General features: G+C 50.0%; 1 protein-coding gene across 2 annotated transcripts in view; it reads right to left on the bottom strand.

The window, feature by feature from the left end:
* The window catches only part of LOC135821099 (uncharacterized), a 46,618-nt gene that overhangs the window by 17,144 nt on the left and 11,691 nt on the right, over positions 1-17,783 (bottom strand). For both annotated transcript variants that reach the window (XM_065334161.1, XM_065334162.1), the window contains exons 5-15: positions 17,296-17,379; positions 16,399-16,485; positions 15,781-15,861; positions 14,304-14,390; positions 11,463-11,840; positions 9,159-9,485; positions 8,245-8,328; positions 7,782-7,868; positions 2,767-6,750; positions 1,206-1,292; positions 239-589 (exon numbers count right to left, since the gene is read on the bottom strand). In XM_065334161.1, the coding sequence (XP_065190233.1) occupies positions 239-589; positions 1,206-1,292; positions 2,767-6,750; positions 7,782-7,868; positions 8,245-8,328; positions 9,159-9,485; positions 11,463-11,840; positions 14,304-14,390; positions 15,781-15,861; positions 16,399-16,485; positions 17,296-17,379 (5,637 nt within the window). The remainder of the gene's footprint in view (positions 1-238; positions 590-1,205; positions 1,293-2,766; positions 6,751-7,781; positions 7,869-8,244; positions 8,329-9,158; positions 9,486-11,462; positions 11,841-14,303; positions 14,391-15,780; positions 15,862-16,398; positions 16,486-17,295; positions 17,380-17,783) is intronic.

Below are 17,783 nucleotides of genomic sequence, written 5' to 3'. Positions count from 1 at the left end.
CCAGGGCTCAAAGGACCAGCAAAGAAGAGACATTCTTCACTGGAAATACACCACAGACTATTAATTCTCATCAAATATCCAGCGTGCAGTAATTACGTAATGGTACGGGCTCAGAGCCTGGGCATTGTCTAGACCCCAGTAATAGTATGGGATCAGCAGTGAAAGGGTTAACCGTATTCTCCCGATTCGATGTAGCTGCGAATACTTTCAGCGACATGCCTGGCCACCACTCGCTTACCATGACAGACAGTGTCGGCTTTGCTGGCATCCGCGGGCCTGTGGCTAGCTCGGCCGCCTAGCAGGGAGTGCGTGTAGATGTAGTGCCGTGCCCAGCCCAGAGTCCAGATGTTCACTGGCGTGGAGTAGCCGTGGTGCATCATGTCGACCAGCATGCCATCGAAGCAGCCCTGAATGTCCAGCGCTTTGTTCATGAAGGCACGTTCGTCGGCGAGCACGTAGCCCCTATCCAGACACTGGCTATGGCCGTACGGGAGTCCTGCCCTCTTATCGCATCCGCCGGAGCAGATTACTGTCAGCGGGATGTAGAAGTATCTGTAATGATCTCTGCCATTGCAGACCTCCTTCACATCTGTGATTAGGAAAGAAGACCGAGAAATGCATGCACACGCACATACCCATATGAGCACAGGAGGTGAGTTGTGTTTACGAGTGCTGCCACGGTACTTCTCACGTTCTATTTACTCTGAGATTCGGGGGGGGGGGGGGGGGGGGGACTCAGCTAAATCATATTCTGGAAATCTCGTACCTCTACCAAGTCCTACCGACTTCTATTTGCTTTTGTTTGGTAGAGCCGGTAGAGAAAGTTAGAATCTACTCTTGTGAGTAGAAAAAAAGGAACGCATCAACCGAAAGAAGTAGTTTCTACGCAAACCTGTAGATCAGAATGAAAACCCCCTTTGTTTGAGGAAGTTGCAAACGGGAAAAGTGAGAAGAAAGACAACAACAACAACTGTCACCACCAGGACTAGAACCAGAGACCCACAGTCTTTTCGACTCCTTTGAGTACACTCGTCTTTAGTGGAAGCTTGTGCGTGCACGCAGACCAGCATACATTAAGGAGTGTCTTTAAGTAATCCGCTTGGGCCCGTCTCCTGGGTGCATGCAGCATTGCTTGATCGGGTGAACACCAAGCGAATGAGCACACTCACTGCACACTCACTTCACACTCACACAAAGATACTTACAGTACTGGCATTTGTCGCCGTAGAATCCTTTCCGACACGTGCAGGTGGCATTCTCATTACATCGAGCACGGTTCAAGCATTCGCATGCTGCATCAGCACATTGTCCAAACACGCAAAGTAGAGATGAAACAGCACAGAAGTTGTGGTATGTTTCTTGGCCATCATGGTGCAAGCATCGACACAGCTACGAGTATTAGCAACATTTCGCTGCAAAATATCGAAACTTCACTGGCAAAATCGGGCTTTGCCTACTCAGAAGTCAAATAAAATATCACTTTTGCCACTGAGCTGGATTCCACATTAGGGCTTTTGGAATATCTCGGCCCAGTTTGGCAATAATATATTGACCTTTGATAAATATCCACACTCATTAGTGGCCACACCATCAGCAGTATCAAATTCGAATAAATTTCCTTTGACTCAATACATACCACTGCACTTTGCCAGGCAGCACTGCAGTTTCCCTAAAAAGGAGTATTTTATAAACAGTATTTATTGGCTGTTAATAATTTTACCAGTAAAGCCAATAAAATTAATACTGTTTACAAAAGATTCCTTTTTAGGGAAAGTGCAGGTCAACATACGTATAATAAATGTAGTAGCCTAAGGATTTATCGCAATTACATATCATCAAGAGTCCATAATCCCCCAGAGTGCGCAACTGGGATGGGGTTGTGGCACGGCGTAATCCGTGACGTACGTCACGTTTTGGGTCGGACTTGCCTCATTCCATCGACGACGCCGACACGCAGTGCAGCACAGTTCACACTTCCCCTACCCGCGATGTCGTTATTATGACGTGCAACACGGATTTCGCTGTCCCAGATCTGATAAGTAAAGATGTGCACTCTGGGGGTTATGCACTCTTGATACCAGTTGTAAAAACCTCGGGGCACCTCGGTTTTTATACAGTCATGTGCTTATAACCTCTATAAGATGAACGAAAAAAGGAAACCTATCCTGAGCAACTGCCACTTGCTCTTCTCGCAATGTTCTCCTTTGGGGCAGATGCATTTCCCTTGGTCGTTGCACTCACCCTGGTTCACACACTTGCACACTGCAGAAGTGGTAAAATACCACCGATTGTGTTTCCCACACAGCACAGCATGGGAAAGAAAGGGGACAGGATTAGATTCGGTTAGTGGTAACCGAGTTACAGAATATCGACAACAGGAATTCAGAATCTCACTTCCAAGGCAAGCATAAATGGACGGGGCAACGAGCAAGACCAATCAAAGGAGCCTTAGCAGTTTCTTTATGTCTGCGTTGGAAGTCTCAATATAAGGTCAACTTAGTGCGGAACCTTGTAAATCGTGCGAAGCGTATGTGTTCGCCCTGCAAGCTGCAGGAGGAGCTTGATTTTTTCCGTTCAGTGTTCGTGAAGAACGGTTACCCTAAGTTCCTGTTGCAGCACCTATACTTAATGTCTTTGGGGATAGAAGTCGAACAATGTTCGTCTTATGAATGTCACCACGGTGAGGAAAATATGGCACTAAAAAACAGACACACGCCCGTGTTATATCTCCAAAAACGAAACCCTAGCAGGACACCCCAAACTTACCGGGTGCAGTGGTTGCCGCCTCAGTGGTTGCTGCCTCGGTGGTTGCTGCCTCGGTGGTTGCTGCTTCGGTGGTTGCTGCCAGGGTGGTTGCAGGAGAAGTGGTTGCTCCCTCAGTGGCTACTGCATCAGTGGTTGCTGCATCAGTAGTTGCTGCCTCAGTGGTTACTGCTGCAGTAGTTGTTGCATTAGTGGTTTCTGCCTGGGTGGTTACTGCCTTGGTGGTTGGTGATTCAGTGGTTGTTGCATCAGGGGTTGCTGCATCAGTGGTTGCTGCAGCAGTGGTTGCTGCAGCAGTGGTTGCTGCAGCAGTGGTTGCTGCAGCAGTAGTTGCTGCCTCGGTGGTTGCTGCCTCGGTGGTTGCTGCCTCGGTGGTTGCTGCCTCGGTGGTTGCTGCCTCGGTGGTTGCTGCCTCGGTGGTTGCTGCCTCGGTGGTTGCTGCCTCGGTGGTTGCTGCCTCGGTGGTTGCTGCCTCGGTGGTTGCTGCCTCGGTGGTTGCTGCCTCGGTGGTTGCTGCCTCGGTGGTTGCTGCTTCGGTGGTCGCTGCCTTGGTGGTCGCTGCCTCGGTTGTCGCTCCCTCGGTGGTTGCTGCCTTGGTGGTAGGTGGTTGTGGCCTTGTTGGTTTGGTTGCTGCATCAGTGGTTGCTGCAGAAGTGGTTGCTCCAGCAGTGGTTGCCACAGAAGTGGATGCTGCATCAGAGGTTGCTGCATCAGTGGTTACTGCATTAGTGGTTACTGCCTTGGTGGTTGCTGCCTCGGTGGTCGCAGCCTCGGTGGTCGCTGCCTTGGTTGTCGCTGCCTCGGTGGTTGCTGCCTTGGTGGAAGGTGGTTGTGGCCTTGTTGGTTTGGTTGCTGCATCAGTGGTTGCTGCAGAAGTGGTTGCTCCAGCAGTGGTTGCCGCAGAAGTGGTTGCTGCATCAGTGGTTGCTGCATCAGTGGTTGCTGCCTCGGTGGTTGCTGCCTCGGTGGTTGCTACCTCGGTGGTTGCTACCTCGGTGGTTGCTACCTCGGTGGTTGCTACCTCGGTGGTTGCTACCTCGGTGGTTGCTACCTCGGTGGTTGCTACCTCGGTGGTTGCTACCTCGGTGGTTGCTGCCTCGGTGGTTGCTGCCTCGGTGGTCGCTGCCTTGGTGGTCGCTGCCTCGGTTGTCGCTGCCTCGGTGGTTGCTGCCTTGGTGGTAGGTGGTTGCGGCCTTGTTGGTTTGGTTGCTGCATCAGTGGTTGCTGCAGAAGTGGTTGCTCCAGCAGTGGTTGCCGCAGAAGTGGTTGCTGCATCAGATGTTCCTGCATCAGTGGTTGCTGCCTTGGTGGTTGCTACCTCGGTGGTTGCTACCTCGGTGGTTGCTGCCTCGGTGGTTGCTGCCTTGGTTGTCGCTGCCTCGGTTGTCGCTGCCTCGGTGGTTGCTGCCTTGGTGGTAGGTGGTTGTGGCCTTGTTGGTTTGGTTGCTGCATCAGTGGTTGCTGCATCAGTGGTTGCTGCAGAAGTGGTTGCTCCAGCAGTGGTTGCCGCAGAAGTGGTTGCTGCATCAGTGGTTGCTGCATCAGTGGTTGCTGCAGCAGTAGTTGCTGCAGCAGTAGTTGCTGCCTCGGTGGTTGCTGCCTCGGTGGTTGCTGCCTCGGTGGTTGCTGCCTCGGTGGTTGCTGCCTCGGTGGTCGCTGCCTCGGTGGTCGCTGCCTCGGTGGTCGCTGCCTCGGTGGTTGCTGCCTTGGTGGTAGGTGGTTGTGGCCTTGTTGGTTTGGTTGCTGCATCAGTGGTCGCTGCAGAAGTGGTTGCTTCAGCAGTGGTTGCTTCAGCAGTGGTTGCCGCAGAAGTGGTTGCTTCAGCAGTGGTTGCCGCAGAAGTGGTTGCTGTATAAGAGTTTGCTGCATCAGTGGTTACTGCATCAGTGGTTGCTGCCTCGGTGGTTGCTACCTCGGTGGTTGCTGCCTCGGTGGTCGCTGCCTCGGTGGTCGCTGCCTCGGTGGTCGCTGCCTCGGTGGTTGCTGCCTTGGTGGTAGGTGGTTGTGGCCTTGTTGGTTTGGTAGCTGCATCAGTGGTTGCTGCAGAAGTGGTTGCTCCAGCAGTGGTTGCCGCAGAAGAGGTTGCTGCATCAGAGGTTGCTGCATCAGTGGTTACTGCATCAGTGGTTGCTGCCTCGGTGGTTGCTACCTCGGTGGTTGCTGCCTCGGTGGTTGCTGCCTCGGTGGTCGCTGCCTCGGTGGTCGCTGCCTTGGTTGTCGCTGCTTCGGTGGTTGCTGCCTTGGTGGTAGGTGGTTGTGGCCTTGTTGGTTTGGTTGCTGCATCAGTGGTTGCTGCAGAAGTGGTTGCTCCAGCAGTGGTTGCCGCAGAAGTGGTTGCTGCATCAGAGGTTGCTGCATCAGTGGTTGCTGCCTTGGTGGTTGCTACCTCAGTGGTTGCTGCCTCAGTAGTTGATGCGTTGGTGGTTGCTGCCTGGGTGGTTTCTGCCTGGATTGTTGCTGTGTCAGTGGTTGCTGCATGGGTGGTCGCCCCAGAAGTGGTTGCTTTCTTAGTGGTCGTTGCATAAGTGGTTGTTGCGCTGGTGGTTGCTGCCTGGGTGGTTTCTGCCTGGATTGTTGCTGTATCAGTGGTTGCTGCATGGGTGGTAGCTGCAGAAGTGGTTGCTCCCTTAGTGGTCGATGCATAAGCGGTTGTTGTGTTGGTGGTTGCTGCCTCAGTGGTTGCTGCCTCAGTGGGTGCTGCCTCAGTGGTTGCTGCATCAGTAGTTGATGCGTTGGTGGTTGCTGCCTGGGTGGTTTCTGCCTGGATTGTTGCTGTATCAGTGGTTGCTGCATGGGTGGTCGCTGCAGAAGTGGTTGCTCCCTTAGTGGTCGCTGAATAAGTGCCTGTTGCGTTGGTGGTTGCTGCCTCAGTGACTGTTGCGTTGGTGGTTGCTGCCTCAGTGGTTGCTGCCTCAGTGGTTGCTGCCTCAGTGGTTGCTGCATCAGTGGTTGCTGCATCAGTGGTTGCTGCATCAGTGGTTGCTGCATCAGTGGTTGCTGCATCAGTGGTTGCTGCATCAGTGGTTGCTGCATCAGTGGTTGCTGCATCAGTGGTTGCTGCATCAGTGGTTGCTGCATCAGTGGTTGCTGCATCAGTGGTTGCTGCATCAGTGGTTGCTGCATCAGTGGTTGCTGCATCAGTGGTTGCTGCATCAGTGGTTGCTGCATCAGTGGTTGCTGCATCAGTGGTTGCTGCATCAGTGGATGCTGCATCAGTGGTTGCTGCATCAGTAGTTGCTGCATCAGTGGTTGCTCCAGCAGTGGTTGCAGCATCAGTGGTTGCTGCAGAAGTGGTTGTTGCTGCAGCAGTGGTTCGCACAGAAGTGGTTGCTGCCTCAGTGGTTGCTGCATCTGTGGTAGCAGCATCAGTGGTTGCTGCATCTGAGGTAGCAGCATCAGTGGTAGCAGCATCAGTGGTTCCTGGGTGTTTTGATGAAGTTCGTGTTGAGGTATTGTAGGGCGTGGTGGTGGTGGCAGCAGCAGATATAGTGGTTGCTGCATCCGTGGGCGTTTTGGTGAAGACAGTGTTGGATTTGGTGGTTGTGGCGGATGCGGTGGTTGCGGCATCCGTGGGTGTTTCGGTTGAGGTAGTTGTGGTATTGGAGGATGCGGTGGTTGCGGTATTTGTGTGTGTTATGCTAGATGTAGTCAGTGCGTGCACTGTGGGTGCAGTATTCTTCGAGGTAGTCTCGTGTGCTTTGGTTGCGGTGGTCGTGGGCACTGGGCTGTCATCGCCAGAGCCTGTATTGGTGGAGCCCGACTCCTCGTCGGGTGTTCGGTGAGTGACTGTGGTAGCCGGTGTAGCAGTCGGGGGATGACTGTAAGAGATGAACCTGGCCGAGGTGGTTGGAGTTGGGGCCTTGGCCGGTGTGGTGGTTGCGGCGTCCGTGGGTGTTTCGGCTGAGGCAGTAATGGTTGGTGTGTACGTTGGAATATTCATGGGCACCGTAGGTAGATTGCAGGGGACAATGTTCGTCTCGTTGATTACTGGTTGGGAGAAAGCAAAAAAACAACAGAAGAAGAAAGTACTTGCCAGCATGTTAATTATTTGCCCGGCAGTGCGTCCACTTAGTAGCCTGACATCCGGTTGCTCAAATCCAGCTATCCTTTCTGGAGCAAGAGTCTTCACTTTTGAACCATCCAGAGAGATGCTCACTAATATGGTAAAATACCGTGTGGAGATCGTGTCCGCTTGAAGGTAAATCGAGTACGGATTGACTGCACGACGTGCACTCTGTGTACAAGGTTCATATCGTCTGACCTGCAGACAGGACACCACCTCCACAATGCAATCACGAAAAGACGAGATGGTTGGGGGCCCTTGCAGTACTTTACGGTATATTTATTGTGGAATTTCTGCTGCGAAAATGCAATGCGATTCCCAAATACATAATGTTCCTGCCTACTAAGGTACTTGAATACAAACTTCACACTGCATGTCTTGAGCAGTCTGTCACATCTTGCTATGGCCGCGGATTGCCAGCATTCGACTGGTCACAATGAATGCCCGCCGAGTGCCGCTGTGTGAACGTGCCTTTCTTCAGTTCCCGCTAAGAGGGGACATTACCCATTCCCTCTAAACGTTGTGCAAGTATCCAAGTACATGTATCAGCAATGTAGGCTCTTTTGATGTGAATGGAAGGTCAAAATTCAAAATTCAATAGAACTCGATCTATAACTGCCGAATGACCGAGGAAGTCACAATGGTTGTTAGATAAAGCCAGCAATGCCTTCTGTGTAGAACAGTGCCTAGCACTGAGCAGCATGTCACTCAATATAGTGACTTGTACATTCATACAACCCCTATATTTTGTCCTTTTCCTCGTTTCTTTTTGTTCTCCATCTGTTTTCCAGTACGGCCGTCTATAGTAAAAAAATAAATAAATAAACATCATGAGCTTACATGAGTTGAACATAGCTCACTGTATTCGAAACGTTCTCAACAACTGCTCAGTGTCTCTGACACGGAGCATGTTAGCGTTAAAACATAAAATAAAAAAGCATTGATAGTGACTTACGCTTCTGGCAATAGTCTCCGGTGAATCCTTCTGGGCAGGAGCATGCACCATTGTCGTCGCACTGACCCTGGTTCAAGCACTTGCACGCTGCAGCGCCGATTGGATATGCAGCCACGGTGTGTACAGAATACGGCAGAATACAGACAAAAGCACAGGATTTTAGTACTGGAAATTGAGGCATTCACCAAACACAGAGTGGCACATCGCCACTTTTCAAAACAACGATTGATTAAGCATTGAGGCAAATGGCAATCAGACAATTCCATTAGCTTCAATTATGTCTGTTGGCGTACGAAAAACCAGGCTTACTCAATTCTAGACACCATTTTAACAATATGTGGCATGGCCAAGGCTGGACTGGTCTGACGAATTCCCAATACTCTTCTATTCCCAACTGTCTTGTTACTGTTCTAATGTTTCTCGGCAATGTATGTTCTTTGATAAAAGTCAAATTCTGACTTACGTTTTTCACAATGTTTATCATAATACACGGATCGGTCACAAGTACAACTGAGGTCCTCTTCAATTTCACCACCACCACAGTAATCTGCACGAAAAGTACACGCACACACACACACACAGAAAAAGAGATAGAAAGAAACATACTGAGAAAGAGAAAGAGAAAGAGAGAGAGAGAGAGAGAGAGAGAGAGAGAGAGAGAGAGAGAGAGAGAGAGAGAGAGAGAGAGAGAGAGAGAGAGAGAGAGAGAGAGAGAGAGAGAGAGAGAGAGAGAGAGAGAGAGAGAGAGAGAGAGAGAGAGGGAGGGAGGGAGGGAGGGAGGGAGGGAGGGAGGGAGGGAGGGAGGGAGGGAGGGAGGGAGGGAGGGAGGGAGGGAGGGAGGGAGGGAGGGAGGGAGGGAGGGAGGGAGGGAGGGAGGGAGGGAGGGAGGGAGAGAGAGGGAGGGAGAGAGAGAGAGGGAGAGAGAGGGAGGGAGAGGGAGGGAGAGGGAGGGAGGGAGGGAGAGAGGGAGGGAGAGAGGGAGGGAGGGAGGGAGGGAGGGAGGGAGGGAGAGATAGAGAGATAGAGAGATAGAGAGAGAGAGAGAGAGAGAGAGAGAGAGAGAGAGAGAGACAGATGGAGAGACAGATGGAGAGACCGGGACATTCACCAGGGATCTTCGAGTTACAGTGTCAAAAACATGTTCGGACAAAGTCAGCCATTGAGACAGCAATCCAGATACAACAAGAAGATGATGGGATTTTGAGTTTCACACGCGAGGTGATCATTAGACAACAGCAATGGACTATTCTGTTTTAACACTGTTCATCTGGCTGGGCATCACCCTCACCTCTGGGGTTGCTCCCCACATTCGCGTTGCGTTCACATGCTATGGAATTGAGTTCAGGAAATACATGAAATAGATGAAATCTCACTTACGGAAACAGAAGATAGCCGCTTTGCCGTCGCCCGGGCCATGTGCAAATGTTGGCTTGCTATGATCCTCTTCAAATGTAACAGTGCGGTGACGCTGCTGTCCGTTGACCAGTGTCGGTGCAAGGTGATAAGGAGTGTGTGGCTCCAGAGACAGCGGAAGTGCCCAGCGCATTGGCAGTACACGACGGCCGTGCTTCTGAACCCAGTCCTCAGTTACCAGATGCAGTCCGTACTGCTGACAGGCTTCCTCGGCAAAGTCCACTGTGACCGTGAGCTGATGGGCGGGCTGTGCCATTGCGTACGTCGCACTTTTCACTTGAAGCCATTTGGCTGCAGGCAAGAGCAGAGGCAGAGGCAGGCAGAGTACACATTATTTACATCGTGGAACAAATCCGAAGAAGGGCCCTACACCAGTATCTACCGTAGTGTTACTGTAGGCTGATAGTGTAGGCTGATAGTGTAGGCTGATAGTGTAGGCTGATAGCGTAGGCTGATAGTGTAGGCTGATAGTGTAGGCTGATAGTGTAGGCTGATAGTGTAGGCTGATAGTGTAGGCTGATGTTCGTACAGAGTAGGTACACACAGTGTATGTACAGTACAACCTGGTGCAAGCCACCTCTGGGTTTAGCCACCACCTGCTCTTAACCACCGTTTTTCCATGCACCCACAGTTCTACACAGACACTGTGGGACCTGGCTCTAAAGACCACCTGGCTTTAGCGACCGCTTTTGCTTGCACCGTGGGGAGGTCGCTTAAACCAGGTGTTTACTGTACAGTAAGTCAGTGTAGGGCGATGTTCGCACTGAGTTTACATACCGTGCGGGAACACAATCAGACCCCGCTTAACCGCAGACATCCGTTTTCCACCAAAAATATCCGGAGAGGCGAGGGAACTGCTTAATCGAACACACCTACTGTACATGTATGTATGCATGGCATGTGCTGTAAATCGGTAACCAACGATGTTCTTCCGGATGGCGAGGGATCCGGATAAAAGAGGACCGCATAAGCGAGATCTGACTGTACTGGCTCAGTGGTTTGAACAATTGCACCGCTGAGGCCACTGGGGACGGGTTTCATCTGACTTATAACGGTTGAATTATAATGGCTAGGGGGTGTCATCGATTGGCGAATCTGGATTGAGTGCGAACTCGGTGTGGGGGCCGGTGTGGTCGATTTCCACTCCAAGAACACCTACTCCGGATCCGGCCGAATTCGGCCAATCAATCACGCTCACTCGGAGCGCACTTGCTCGGGATTCGTCCAATCGATCATGCCCTAGATGAGCATACCAGAATGATTTTTCGGAAACAAAATTGTCAGAGAACTCAAGAAAAAGAACGACCGTCAGGGTTTGTAGCTTCTTTTCAAGCTCCGCGCTTTTGTTACGGAGTCTGGTGCTCGTTCCCTTATCGAGTTTCAAGATGGCCGAGACTGTTCATCTCCAGGGGCATGTGGTCGTCAGGCTGCATCAGCGGACAATCTTCTATGAGCAGATTGGCCATGGATGTGATTACGCGTTCTGCCTATACTGTATAATGAACAGTGCTGGCAACTGAAATCCGACCCCCCTAGCGTCTCGTACGGATCGCTAACGCAGCTAGCGCACCGCTAGGGGGGGGGGGGTCGGATTTCAGTTGCCAGCACTGTACATTGTACAGTACATGCGTATCGCGGGCTATCGACAAGTGTACAAACTGTCATAACTCAGTCAACATATCTCGGATGTCTTACGTTGAGACACCCCTTCCGCCAGCGTGTGCTCCCGTGCGTACTGCATTTTGTTGCCAACTTGCAAACTGGCAAAGGGAAAGTATCTTTTCAGATGGGATCCTTTAATGGCTAGTGCAGAGGGCCAAATCGGTAGGTGTGAAAGTAGGAAACACAGGTCGCAGGGGTTTCTCTAACACGTTTAAAAAATTGAAACTACGCACCCAGTTCATAAAACAAGAAAGAGGAAGCAAATGACAAAACATCAGTCTCACAATACATTGACTGAATGGCGCTGCAATGCAAGGCAGCGGTGGCGATGGTGAGCTGCAGGCTCCGATCTGTCCATGGCAAAGCCACTGTCCCTACCCCTACCCGATCCGTTCGCCGCTTTCTACTGTCCTCCAGATGTAGCCTCAGCCAATCTCGTAACATCTTTCCACTACGTTGCCCATACCAAACACTACAAATACCAGACATACTACTGCTAACATGTACAAGACAAGCATCTGCTGATTTGCCATTTTTCATTTCTGCATCTTCCTTGCTGACATCATGCCATCGTGGAGTTATCACCTTAAAGAAGCAAACGCCTACCTTCGCAGACGACATGGTGATGCTGCGATCCATGAGGATCAAGTATTGCTTGCGTGTAGCCGTTTGTGTTCTGCAGATAGATAAGATGTTGATGCTGCTCGATGTACGATGTCCAGATGGTGATGGGGTTGCTGTAGCTGCTGACCATCATCCTCCCGAGCAATCCTCCCATGCAGCCACGCACGTTGAGCTTGCTCGAGAGGAAGGCGGTGTATTCCGGCACGTCGTACCCTCTTCTCTGGCACATCTGGCGTGCATGTGCCAGATTGGTCTTCTCGTGGCAGTTGCTCTCGCCCAAGTGTGGATGACAGGGCAAACCGGCGAGGGCTGTCCAGGTGTATACTGCCTGATTGGTACCCAGACATTTCGTCTTAAGATCTGAACAGGACACAATACCAAAGCAGACCACATTCAGACACTGAATTTACTCGATCAAGACTTGCACTTCCTTCATTCTGATATCGGAGTTAATTTCAAAACACAAGCGAACACTTAGGAACGCTGCACGCAAATTTCGATGACATAGGAAGACTTTGGGTTTTGAAGTTTTGAATAAAATCGTGCAGCTGTCCAGGAGTGATAAGTGTAAGTTTGGCCAGCTTTTATTTTACTCTGCTTGGCATGTATAGAGCTGTTTCAAGGTTGGACCAACGGCTACTTTTGGGGTCACGTGCGAGAAATATTTAAATCACTGGTGAACAGGCGAAGCCCAGTTCACGTTCACTTTGTATGGGAATGGAAGTGTAGAGGTGAAAGCAAGAGTACATAACCCCCCAGCGTGTGCAACTCCCACATACCCTGCTGTCCCGACAGAATTTCAAGTTTGGCGTCATTATTTATGACGCAATGCTCCTTGCGCCAGTGATTTACAACATGTGTACGGGTGTCAACGCATTACACGTTTTTTTCTTTTCAATAATTTGTACAGGATCAGATCGGCTTCGGTCAACCACAGGTTCCGGATTCGTCTGATAATTTTTTTTTTTTTGAATTCGCAATACCAAACAGGCAATAAGCCCAATTACATGGAAGCGAATAAAAGAATGCTAAGAATGAGACATTGGAGTGGATATTATTTCAAGTGGAAATACTGATCCCGGGAGGTACTACAAATAGGTACAATGAAAATCTGAAAAGGCCATGGTACTGTCGTTTACCATGCTGGAAGCAGCTACATGTAGAAGAAAAAACAACAAGAAAGACGTTTATCTCATGTATTGGACAAACAGAGCTAACAGGAGAAGACCGTTCGTTATATGCCTATACATACTGTCCGTGTGTGTGTGTGTGTGGGGGGGGGGGGGGATTGTCACTGTTTCTCTTCTTTAAAAACGTTTATGGCCTGAGAGTGTACGGGTACACGGCTGCTGCGAAATCGGACACGGCTTTGCAGGAACGTACACTGGCTGGCAGAGTGTTCCACAGCGCAGGTCCACGGGAACGGTCGGCGAGTGCCTGTATTTGTCCTGGCCAGCGGGAGAATGAGCCGGGCGTTGACTTGATGTCGAGTTGGGGCCGTGGTTGCGGGCGTCAGCTGCTTTGAAAGCGCTGTACTACATTGGCCGTTCAGGCCGCGCCAGATGAGATCGAGGAGTCGGTGGTGGTGTGTCTCCTCGATTTTGCGGAGGGATATGCAGATGCGGAACAAGACATCAGTGGAGTCCACGACAGCTGCAACGACAACTGAAACAACTCAGTGTCGTGCAGGCGGCATGCACTCACTGTAACTGTGAGTGATGTTCACTTTGCGCTGGACTGGACTCTCGATCGACCAGGGAGTCGTAAAAAAATTTCCGACTCCCCGTACTGCCAGGTGTACGGATTACGGTGTTCGTTAGTGCAAACGAGCTGGACGCACAAACGAGCCGAGTTTCTGGCGACAGCACCCATAGTCGAGTTGCACCCTCTGGGGGGGTTATGTAGTCTTGGTGAAAAAGAAGCAGTAGAATGGCGCTTCACTTCATGTCTGACACACGTGATGAGTCAGAGCAGTTGCCAGGAAGCGGCCTTCCATGGCTTGGGCGAAAATGAACAAGCTTCAGAATCGCTCCAAGCACTGGTGGAGACGAACGGTCACATTTCGTATACTTTTCAATGCGTTTTGACATGCGACCTGTTCACCACAATCTCGGGGTGAGCGCCGGGGGCGGTGCCGGGCACAGCATCCTTGTGTCACATTGTCGCATGTATGTCACGTATCACAACAGCACACACACAGCAGCAGCAGCAGCAGCACACACACGCACATGCACACACCCACACACATGCATGCACACACACACACACACACACACACACACACACACACACGCACACACCCACGCACACACCCACACACATGTATGCACACACACATGCATGCACACACACATGCATGCACACACACACACACATGCACGCACATACATGCACACACACACACACACACTCAAATTCACACGCACATGCACACGCACATGCACACACACACACACACACACACACACCTTTGACCTTTGACGCCCATCGCCGGAGGCGATGATAGCAATGCTACGGCAGAAGCCATAGCAACTTGTGCTGGGATTACACCATTCAACAGCTTGCAAGGCTGAAGAATTGACCGTCACTATTCAGCCTGGTCTACACCATACAGCTATTTGGAGTGACATTTTCTGGCCAGTGAATCCCTTTTTTGGTCTTTTTCATTTTTTTTTTACACACACACACGCACACACACACACGCACACACGCACACACACACACTTACACACACACACACGCACACACAGACGCACACACACACACACACACACCAAAGAAACGTGTGTGCATGTACACTTCATTTCAATAGCAGATACTTACTGTCTTGACATTGGTCTCCGTGGAATCCTCTCCGGCAGCTGCATGTGCCGTCCTGTTCACACCGGCCATTATTCAAGCAATGGCATACTGGAGTAGTGATACAGTGTATTCAACAAACACACACACGAATAGAGACAGAACACCATAGCTTATCAGGGCGAAATACAGAACCAAAGTTAGGGGGGGGGTATGTTTTGTGAAATTGAAGGAATTAGAACCATACTAACAATCTTACATCCCAGCAGGAAGGGTGAACTAGTGGATTTAGATAGAAATTTCTGCATGGACTTTTATGGCATAGCGTTGTGGGCGAGGAAAGTGGCGTTGTTTCGAAGGCCATGGCATACGGTAGACAGTAAAACTTGTGACTAACGACCACCCCTTGGGGCCAGAGAAAGCCGTCTTTAGTGGCCGGTGGTCCTTAGTTAGAAGTTTGCACCGCGCAACCATATGTGAATGTGAGACCGTCCACGCCTGGCGAAGTGGTCCGTAGTACCAGGCCGGTCGCTAGTCTCGGTGGTCTTTAGTTACAGGTTTTACTGTAAATTCATCGGCCACTGGGAATCGCAATGAGTACAGTTTTCCGGGGCAAGTGATGATTATTGGATGCAATGGCTCCAACAGTACTGTGCCAATGTACAGGTCCATGATGTGTACTCGTCAGTCATCATGCACATACATAGGCTCCACTCCCACTCTGAGGGGGGGGGGGGGGGGGGGGGATCACTCTCTTTACTAGTTTTTTATTTTTTTTATTTATTATTTATGGATTCTCCAAAGGCCGAGGCCTAAGTCGAGGGGGTCTCCGTTCATGGCTTACTGGGAATATAGATTGAGAAGAGGAAGGGTTATAACAAATGCGTACTGTAGAAATCAGCCATAACATTCGTTACTATGTTATAGAAACTCTGGAAGGAATGAAACCAGCGGGTTCGAAGCGGGTGTTGGCAAAGATGGTACGGACACGAGACACAAAGCAATGACTATTTTGGGTGGTTCTAATGTCAGTGGGGAGAGAATTCCAGGTGGCAGCGGTAGAAGGGGGGGGGGGGGGAGGGATAAGTGAAGTAGGGTGCAGCACCCTATTGGATGCTGGTATTTTATATACAGTATAAAAAGTATTTATCGGCTCAAAAGACTATGAATGCTGTTTATGAAATACCACTTAGGCTAATAAATACTGTTTGTAAAATACTCCCTTTTTAGGGTAAAGTGCAGTGCTGCATGGATAAGTGCAGTGGTATTTATTAAGTCAAAGTAAATTTATTTCAATTTGATACTGTTGATGGTGTAGGCACTAATGAGTGCGGGTATTTATCGAACGTCAATATAAATGTATTAGTCGGTTTACTTGAATGGGACGAAGGCACACGAAGGCATTACCAGTGCCTCAAACGCACAGCATACATGCACCCATGAGTCGTACAGTCTTTGACAGGCAAGAGCTAACAATACAACAGTTTTCCTCTGTCCTTACCTTCTGTGCAGTGCTCTCCGAACACTCCTTCCTTGCATTGACACTCTGAGTTCTTTCTCACCCAGTTACTTTCGCACAAGGCTGTGTTATATATCACAAGGAAGAGGAACAAGGGAGTAAGAGGTGCAATAGAGCCATACACAGAGATGCACAGACAAGGGTTTCATGGTGAGAGAAGAAGAATAAAACACCGCTCGACCCCTGTGAAGCGGGAAGTATCCTGTGCGAGGCAGAGCAAAGGCAGCCGCAACCAAACACGGATGGCGTTGTTCTAGGTACCAACCAAACTTTCCCAGACTCACATGAGAAGGATGCTTTGGAGAGTCTCCTAAAATTCAGAGAGAATATAAGAGCACTTCTCGAACTTTCCCGAAAGGCTCGAAATTTTCCCAGAGGATTTGAGAACGCACCCTAAGTATTCTAAAATGAATTCATCTACAAGATCAGCCAGGAGAGTGAACTGCCTGAAAAGAGAAAAATGTCGGACCCACCAGGACTCAAACCTGGCACCTTGGGCAATGCTCTAACCATCTGAGCTATGGGACCAGGCTGAACCTAGAAGGCGTTGAGAAGTTTACGACAGTTCTCCCAATCCGTTCAAAATTCATCTTTACTTACAGAATTGGCACTTGTCTCCGGTGAATCCTTCTCGGCAGCTGCATTTACCCTCGCTATCACACCGGCCCTGGTTCAAGCATGTGCATGCTATGGACACGGTCAGGCATACAGTGGAGACAACATCACAGCGCAAGACAGAATAAAAAAAACATGGCAATTTATTCATAGAGCATTGGGAATAAAGCAGTTCGACAGCAAAACGTCACCAGCGAATAAGCCTGAGTGTCCACTTGATAAAGGGATCTAGGGATCATGATCAGACTGCGCAGACGCTAGCCTTCGGAGAGTACGTAGCGAGAAATCTACTCGTGGCACGTCTGGTTTCTCTGTATGCCGAGTTGCGCCCATGTGGCGACTTTGTCCTGCTTTCACAATACTGAAAGTGGTGCAGGTAACGGTGGACCGGTCAACTGGCGTTGGCCATGATACATACCGTATTTTACCGGTTGTAAGTCGACCCCGGTTATAAGTCGACCCCCCTATCTGGAGGTCTCAATTCTGCGTTTTAAAGTTTTCACCCAAAGAAGCACTACTAACCACCTCCTGCTACTAACACATCAACAAATCATGTAAACATTTCTTATTGGAGGATATAACGTCCCAATCTTTGAAAAAAGCCAATCAACTGGCAAAAATGTATAAACATGGTGCACTCGTGCATGCAGTGCAGGTCATTTTTTGTAAGATACTGATAGTTCCCGGTTATAAGTCGAATCCCGGTTGTAAGTCGACCCCCACCCTTTCTCCTTCAATTTTAAGTCGTAAAAGGTCGACTTACAACCGGAAAAATACGGTACCCGTTTCCCGACTGTCATTTCAGTGTTGTACTCAGACTTTGAATGATGTGTGCTCAGATTATTTTTGAAGAAAAGTGTTTTATTTGCCGGCCACTCTTACCCTTTTCACACTGTTCACCATAGGACGTGTGGGGGTTACACATACAACTCGTGTTCGGCGCAAGAACACCGCTCCCACAGGACTCTGCGCAGAAAACGAAAGCAAACAGCTCAATAGCACAAGTTCCATTCCGCACCCCAGGCTGATGCAGGATCACAGGATCACAGGATATTATAGTTTTACTAGGTTTTGCAGATTGAGTACTAGGTTTTATTCATTCGAGCCGACGAGACCACACGACGCTTGCAGACCACAGTACGAAAGTAAGATGGCAACAAAGAATTATGATTATCATATCCACTTGCGCTCGACTTGAGGACGGCAGCTCAGAAAGCGTCATCATTGTCATCGCCATGAACAACCACTGGGTAATTCTAAAGCCCTGTTGGTACAAGTCGGGGTGGCAAAAGGCAGGGGTGTCCGAACCGGTGCTGCAGATGCGGCTTTGGCCGCGCCAATACAATTCCCTGTGATTTTTTAAGCAATAA

This window comes from Sycon ciliatum, chromosome 7, assembly GCF_964019385.1.
Source record: "Sycon ciliatum chromosome 7, ocSycCili1.1, whole genome shotgun sequence".
In the NCBI taxonomy this organism is placed as follows: domain Eukaryota; kingdom Metazoa; phylum Porifera; class Calcarea; order Leucosolenida; family Sycettidae; genus Sycon; species Sycon ciliatum.
Note: the sequence above shows the minus strand (reverse complement) of the source record. Positions and strands in the feature narration are given on the sequence as shown.